General features: G+C 34.9%; 1 protein-coding gene across 1 annotated transcript in view; it reads left to right on the top strand.

Annotated features, from left to right (window-relative positions):
* cept1b (choline/ethanolamine phosphotransferase 1b) overlaps positions 1-6,224 on the top strand; it is an 8,111-nt gene extending 1,887 nt beyond the window's left edge. The window contains 7 exon segments of the mRNA XM_016536148.1: positions 968-1,115; positions 2,364-2,505; positions 3,519-3,625; positions 4,334-4,446; positions 4,536-4,694; positions 4,765-4,890; positions 5,821-6,224. Of these exon segments, the coding sequence (XP_016391634.1) occupies positions 968-1,115; positions 2,364-2,505; positions 3,519-3,625; positions 4,334-4,446; positions 4,536-4,694; positions 4,765-4,890; positions 5,821-5,940 (915 nt within the window). The 3' untranslated portion in view covers positions 5,941-6,224.
* Positions 6,225-8,186: the final 1,962 nt, after the last annotated feature.

The following is an 8,186-nucleotide window of genomic DNA, read 5'->3' as shown; positions in this document are numbered from 1 at the left end:
CAGGTTTAGTAACTTTTTCTTAATAACAGAAATAACTGAACATTTAAATACAATAAAGCAACGCACAAAAATTGTATAAAGTTAAATATTTTACACAAATTAAAGTGCAAAAGAATTATAAAGACCAATAGGTATCACTTTACAATAAGACCTCATTAGTTAACCTTAGTTAATGCATTAACATTCACAATGAGCAATAGCTACAGAAGTTATTAATCTTTGTTAAAAAATACAACTCTTAGTTCACGTTAGCTCATTAAATAACACAGTTGCAATTTTTGATTTTAACAACGTGTTATTAAATATTGGAATTACCTAAGATTAATGAATATTTAGAAGGATTTTTCACTGGCAGTTTATGTTAACTAATGAATTAACTAATGTCAACTAATATAGCCTACATTATAACTAATGTAAAGTGCTACCGAACAATAACGAATCAAAACACTTGCAAACAATATCAAGGGCATGTCGTAGTCCAGATTAAAATGTTAAAAAGTTTGAAAATAAATGGCCTATTAAGTCTAAATAGTAAAGTATTTGGCGCTGAATGGCTGTTTAAATAATTTAAATGCATTTCAGAAACAGAAAGTAGCGCAGCTGCTTTGTTTACAGGGTTTCCGGGGTAACGGCTGTATTTCTGCTGTTTAGCGCCATCTGCTGTCAGAGAGTGAAAGTGCGCTTTCATTCAGCGCAATCTCATCCGTGCTTGTTTACATCAGATGAGATTTGACGCGGCATACAGCGGTTTTGTGCATTGTGATGGGAAATGTATTCTTAAAATGCATTCAAAATAATTTGTAATAAATAATTATTCTCGGTGTTTCGAAGTGCCCACGATAACAATATCGTGCATGTTCATTATCGTGATATTTCGCAATACCGGCACATGTCTAGATCCGCGCAATCGTGCTGTCGTGAAAAAGGTATGTTCGTGAGATAAACTCATTTATTGGCGTGTGTTTAGGCTCCTCTCTGGGCGTATCTCCTGTGCGCGGTGGGTCTGTTCGTCTATCAGTCGCTGGACGCTATCGATGGCAAACAGGCGCGACGCACTAACAGCAGTTCACCACTGGGGGAGCTGTTCGACCACGGCTGCGATTCGCTCTCCACAGGTGAGCGTCACACGAGATCCGCTATTGCGCGGTATGTTTTAAGTGTTCTTTTTCACGTTGAGATGTTTTTACGCATTTTTAAGTTGCTTTGTTACTTTGATCAGAGTCTAATATTAGACATTTTTTTGCTTACACAATCTTATATTATTTTCAAAACTTTGCCTTTTAAATATTGTGGTATATCACAAATAATAATATAAATTTAATGCATATTATGTTATTTATAATGTATATTTATAGAAACGTATGAAATGCTACATATACATATAAAATATATATTTGCATTTATGTCATATAATAGTCCAATAATAAATTGCATTTAGCAAATTATAATTTGCATTTATGCAAATTATATACGTACATTTTAAATGTCTTTAATATTATATAATGTAAAATATAATGCATGTAAATAAATTATATATTTAATATTATTCAAGAATATATAAAAAATACATTGTATAATATTGTATAATACAATAACAAGTATATTAATGTACAATTTATTATTGATTATTATTATTGTTTAATTGCCTAAATTATATATGATGTACATAAATATGTATATTATTAATAAACTACATATAAATTATAATACATGCCCATAAAATCTCTATGTAGTTAATATTATAAAATAATTTGTTAATAATAAATCACATAATGTAAATGTAATGTATACATGTGTAATGTAAATATACACATGTGCTATGTTTAATATATAAATTATATATTAAAAGTTTGTGTAGAATTTATTAATAATGATTAAATAATAATGTATAACTTCGATATAATATGCATAAATAATTGAAATAATTTATTTAGCATTTATTGAATAATTATAATACATAATTAATAGTACATTACATAACGTAATTTATACATTTAAAAACTATATTTATAAAGTCTATATATAATTTATTATTAATGTAAAAATTCTACATAATGTACGTAAGTTATAATTATAATATATTTTATTTCCCATTTATTTACTAATACTTACTAATGTAATTATGTTTAAAATGATGAAATGAATAGTCATTTTTCATTTAAATAATATACTAATAATTGCATAATGTAAATTAGATACTGTATGCACATTTTAAATATGCATTTGCATTTATAATACATGATACAAATAATGCAATCTTTTAAAGTAATGTATGTTGGTGATGATAGTAATGCACATGTCTCTAGACTGGTATGTAAGCACACTTGTTTGTGATTCTCAGCTGTGTGTTGTGTGTGCTGCAGTGTTTGTGGTGCTGGGCATTAGTATCGCAGTGCAGCTGGGCTCTCACCCCGACTGGATGTTCTTCTGCTGTTTCTCCGGCATGTTCATGTTTTACTGCGCTCACTGGCAGACCTATGTCTCCGGCACGCTGCGCTTCGGCATGTGAGTATCCAACAACTCTAATCAAATCCATTCAGCGCTTCATTTGAATAGAAAGGTGCGGCCGCATTTACCACTGTGTGTGTGTGTGTGTGTGAGAGAGTGTGAGAGAGTGTGTGTGTGTGTGTGTGTGTGAGAGTGTGAGAGTGTGTGTGTGTGTGAGAGTGTGAGAGTGTGTGTGTGTGTGAGAGTGTGAGAGTGTGTGTGTGTGTGAGAGTGTGAGAGTGTGTGTGTGTGTGAGAGTGTGAGAGTGTGTGTGTGTGTGAGAGTGTGAGAGTGTGTGTGTGTGTGAGAGTGTGAGAGTGTGTGTGTGTGTGAGAGTGTGAGAGTGTGTGTGTGTGTGAGAGTGTGAGAGTGTGTGTGTGTGTGAGAGTGTGAGAGTGTGTGTGTGTGTGAGAGTGTGAGAGTGTGTGTGTGTGTGAGAGTGTGAGAGTGTGTGTGTGTGTGAGAGTGTGAGAGTGTGTGTGTGTGTGAGAGTGTGAGAGTGTGTGTGTGTGTGAGAGTGTGAGAGTGTGTGTGTGTGTGAGAGTGTGAGAGTGTGTGTGTGTGTGAGAGTGTGAGAGTGTGTGTGTGTGTGAGAGTGTGAGAGTGTGTGTGTGTGTGAGAGTGTGAGAGTGTGTGTGTGTGTGAGAGTGTGAGAGTGTGTGTGTGTGTGAGAGTGTGAGAGTGTGTGTGTGTGTGAGAGTGTGAGAGTGTGTGTGTGTGTGAGAGTGTGAGAGTGTGTGTGTGTGTGAGAGTGTGAGAGTGTGTGTGTGTGTGAGAGTGTGAGAGTGTGTGTGTGTGTGAGAGTGTGAGAGTGTGTGTGTGTGTGTGTGTGTGTGAGTGAGTGAGTGTGTGTGAGAGTGTGTGTGTGAGTGTGTGTGTGAGTGTGTGTGAGTGTGAGTGTGTGAGTGTGTGTGTGTGAGAGTGTGTGTGTGTGAGTGTGAGAGTGTGTGAGTGTGTGTGTGTGTGTGAGTGAGTGTGTGTGTGTGAGTGTGTGTTGTGTCTAACGCGCATCTCTCCTCTGCTCTGATCAGCATTGATGTGACAGAAGTGCAGATCTTCATAATGCTGCTGTATCTGCTGGCTGCTGTGGGCGGATCGGCTCTCTGGCAGTCTCCGGTAATCCAGCTCTCACACATCTGTGATTATTAACTGCTTCAGCCTCAAACATTCAGCGCTTCTCTTCACTTCATCACACGCCTGTTATTAGCTGATAACAAATATTATAAGATTTTAACATTATTTTCATGCATTTGTCTTGTAAACAATGTGTATTTAAAAATAATTATGCTTACGATATAAATAGATACATTTATAAAAAAAAATTTGTTTACATAATACTGCATAATTTATACACATATTATAAAATATATGTTTGCATTTTTAATAATGCTTTATTTTAATGTAATGCTTTGTAGTTTAATTTGAATAATGTGTAATTTGTCATTTAAACAATAGATCTAATTAAATAAATTCAATATTTTATTATTATTAAATAATTAAGTATAATAATTTAAATTACATATAACATATGTACATAAATTCTATATATATTTAGTATTGTAAAAAATATATTAATACATTACATAATGTAAATATAATGATATACATAAATTCTATATAATATTGTAAAATAATATATTAATGAAACATATATTGTCAATTATGCATAATATTATTGTGTGATTTATAATTAATATACATAAATTCTCTCTCTCTATATATATATATAAAATTTATATTACTTATAAAGTTACTTAATTATCAGTAAGTTCTATATATATAAATTTAACAGTCAAATTATTATTATTATTAATGCATTGCTTCATGTAAATTACACATTAAAAAGTATATTAATGTTAATTATTAATGAATAAATTCTAAATGAATATATATATATATATCAATTACTTCAGGGTCATATTTACAGGCGGCGTGGGCAAAAACGGATCCACTATAGCGGTACGTACGCCACCTCCAGTATATAATAGACATACGTTATTATATTATATATTGTCTCTTTCTCAACTATAAATACATGTGTGTTTCAGGGTACGAGCGTGTTATCGCCCGTTCTGCACATCGGCTCTGTTATCGTCCTCGCCATGATGATTTATAAGAAATCAACCGTCCAGCTGTTCCAGAAACACCCCTGTCTGTATATTCTGGCCTTCGGCTTCGTTTCGGCCAAAATCACCAATAAACTAGTGGTGAGTAAAGATGCTCGCCGATACGGCCTTCGTTTCTGACGCGCGTCTGAGCCGCTGTTTGTCTCGTCAGGTGGCTCACATGACGAAGAGTGAGATGCATCTTCACGACGCGGCATTTCTGGGTCCCGGCCTGCTGTTTCTCGATCAGTATTTCAACAGCTTCATCGACGAGTATCTGGTGTTATGGATTTCTCTGGTGAGATCACGTCACCTCAGATTCGCGCTGAAGTCACATATTACGGCTCATAACTGTCGTTTGCTGTTTGTTTTGACCAGATTCCGTCGTTTGCTGTTTGTTGTTTGTTTTGATCAGATTCTGTCGTTTGTTGTTTGTTTTGATCAGATTCCGTCGTTTGTTGTTTGTTTTGATCAGATTCCATGCATCTTCACGACGCGGCGTTTCTGGGTCCCGGCCTGCTGTTTCTCGATCAGTATTTCAACAGCTTCATCGACGAGTATCTGGTGTTATGGATTTCTCTGGTGAGATCACGTCACCTCAGATTCGCGCTGAAGTCACATATTACGGCTCATAACTGTCGTTTGCTGTTTGTTTTGACCAGATTCCGTCTGTTTTGACCAGATTCTATTTGTTTTGACCAGATTCCGTCGTTTGCCGTTTGTTTTGATCAGATTCCATCGTTTGTTGTTTGTTTTGATCAGATTCCGTCGTCTGCTGTTTGTTTTGACCAGATTCCGTTGTTTGCCGTTTGTTGTTTGTTTTGATCAGATTCCATCGTTTGTTGTTTGTTTTGACCAGATTCCGTCGTTTGCCGTTTGTTGTTTGTTTTGACCAGATTCCGTCGTTTGCCGTTTGTTTTGACCAGATTCCGTCTGTTTTGACCAGATTCTGTCGTTTTCCATTTGTTTTGAACCAGATTCTATCGTTTTCCGTTTATTTTGACCGGATTATATCATTTTCCGTTTGTTTTGACCAGATTCTGTCGTTTTCCTTTTGTTTTTAACCAGATTCTATCGTTTTTCGTTTGTTTTGAACCAGATTCCGTCGTTTGCCGTTTGTTGTTTGTTTTGACCAGATTCCGTCGTTTGTTGTTTGTTTTGACCAGATTCCGTCGTTTGCCGTTTGGATTTTGACCAGATTCTGCCGTTTGCTGTTTGTTTTAACCAGATTCTGTCCCTGTTCGATCTGGTGCGCTACTGCGTGAGCGTCTGCAACGAGATCGCGTCTCACCTGCACATCTGCGTCTTCAAGATCAAGCCACAGAGCACAGCGGAGGCCGTCGAGTGACCCCTGACATATGGTTTCATCTTCCTGCACTTTCAGCCTCATACTAAACCAGAGCCAATGCATCCTGATTTACACCATTCTGCGCTTAGACTGAAGGAAGAATTCAGGAAGAAATTAAAATGTGCTTAAATTCTTCATCAGGTTTGGAGAAATGAAGTGCAGTGAATGGGTGCCGTCAGAATGAGAGTCCAAACAGCTGATAAAAACATCACAGTAATCCACAAGTAATCCATGTAATCTTGTAATCCAATAAGTACTCCGATTAATCTTGAGAAGACAAAAGCTGCGCATTTGTAAGAAACAAATCCATCATTAAGGTGTTTTTAACTAAAATACGAGTCCAAAATCCATAATAACCCTATAAAAAGTCTGAATCAGGAGAGAAATCCGCACAGATCTTTCTTTTTTCTTCTCCAGATGTTAACTGATGGTCTGGAGTGGTGTGGATTACTTGTGGATTATTGTGATGTTTTTATCAGCTGTTTGGACTCTCATTCTGATGGCACCCATTCACTGCAGAGACACTGATGCAATGCTACATTTCTCCAGATCTGATGAAGAAACAAACTCATTTTTGGCTGAACTGTTCCTTTAACGCAGTTTCTTCTTCTCCAACGAATGAATAAATGAACAAACTAACGAACAAACTAACAAGTGAGCGAACTTCCGAAAGGTCACTTTTCTTTAGGTCATTATTTTAATGAGATTGGAAATGTTTCTCGCTCTGAATTACCCATGATGCATTGGGGCCGTCGGGGTCTGTATTATCGTTTTAACGACTCGTTCTCACGTGTTAAAAATTGGATTAAACGAGTGAAGTCAGCTCAATGATGATTTTGTGGCTGCTAATAATGATTTCCTATTACTTGTTTACGTGCTTCTGTATTTTGTGTTTAGCTCCATCTTTTGTGAAATAATCAGGCCGTATTTTTCCCCTCGTCACTCCGTTTCATCGTCAGCTGGTTTACGGTTTCTCTGAAGGATGTTTTGTTTGGTTTTAGATGGAAAGCACTTAATTTATTGGTTCGTCCCTGAATGAAATCACAGTCTTTAGCTGGTTTGTGTTGAGTTTTCATTCGTGTAGATTGTCGTGTCTCACGCTGTGCCAATCTCACAATGTCATGTTTCGCACTAAAATGAAAAGGAAATATATTTAGAAGGACAATAAAATCCATTTTTAAGCACATTATTTTAACAACCATTTAAATACAATAATACAGTATTTTTTGTAATATTACAATCAGTATAAATAGAATTTAATACAAAAATACTGCCATTATGTACTTAAAATTGTACAATTTAAATAATATTTACAATTTTTTTGTGATTAAGAATTTGTCGTAGAAATAATAGTAGTCCTAAAATGCGCTTCTAAATTTAATTTCTTGTTTATTTCTTTTGATTTAGGGCTGAAATGTGACAAATTTGTTGAGATTTACCCTGTTTTACTTTGCTTCATTATGTCTGGAATCTTCAGACGTTAAAATCAAAAATGCCAATCGTCGTAGAAATAATAGTAGTCCTAAAATGCGCTTCTAAATATAATTTCTTGTTTATTTATTTTGATTTAGGGCTGAAATATGACAAATTTGTTGAGATTCACCCCGTTTTACTTTGCTTCATTATGTCTGGAATCTTCAGACGTTAAAATAAAAAATGGCAATCGTCGTAGAAATAATAGTAGTACTAAAATACGCTTCGAAATACAATTTCTTGTTTATTTCTTTTGATTTAGGGCTGAAATATGACAAATTTGTTGAGATTCACCCTGTTTTACTTTGCTTCATTATGTCTGAAATCTTCAGACGTTAAAATCAAAAATGGCAATCGTCGTAGAAATAATAGTAGTCCTAAAATATGCTTCTAAATATAATTTCTTGTTTATTTTTTTTGATTTAGGGTTGAAATATGACAAATTTGTTGAGACTCACCCTGTTTTACTTTGCTTCATTATGTCTGGAATCTTCAGACGTTAAAATCAAAAATGGCAATCGTCGTAGAAATAATAGTAGTCCTAAAATGCGCTTCTAAATATAATTTCTTGTTTATTTATTTTGATTTAGGGCTGAAATATGACAAATTTGTTGAGATTCACCCCGTTTTACTTTGCTTCATTATGTCTGGAATCTTCAGACGTTAAAATCAAAAATGCCAATCATCGTAGAAATAATAGTAGTCCTAAAATACGCTTCTAAATTTAATTTCTTGTTTATTTCTTCTTAAGTATTTCGTCTCAGAAAGTTCGA

Source organism: Sinocyclocheilus rhinocerous, unplaced genomic scaffold, assembly GCF_001515625.1.
Source record: "Sinocyclocheilus rhinocerous isolate Xijiao unplaced genomic scaffold, SAMN03320098_v1.1 scaffold5720, whole genome shotgun sequence".
In the NCBI taxonomy this organism is placed as follows: Eukaryota; Metazoa; Chordata; class Actinopteri; order Cypriniformes; family Cyprinidae; genus Sinocyclocheilus; species Sinocyclocheilus rhinocerous.
This window is presented reverse-complemented; position numbering and strand designations above follow the sequence as displayed.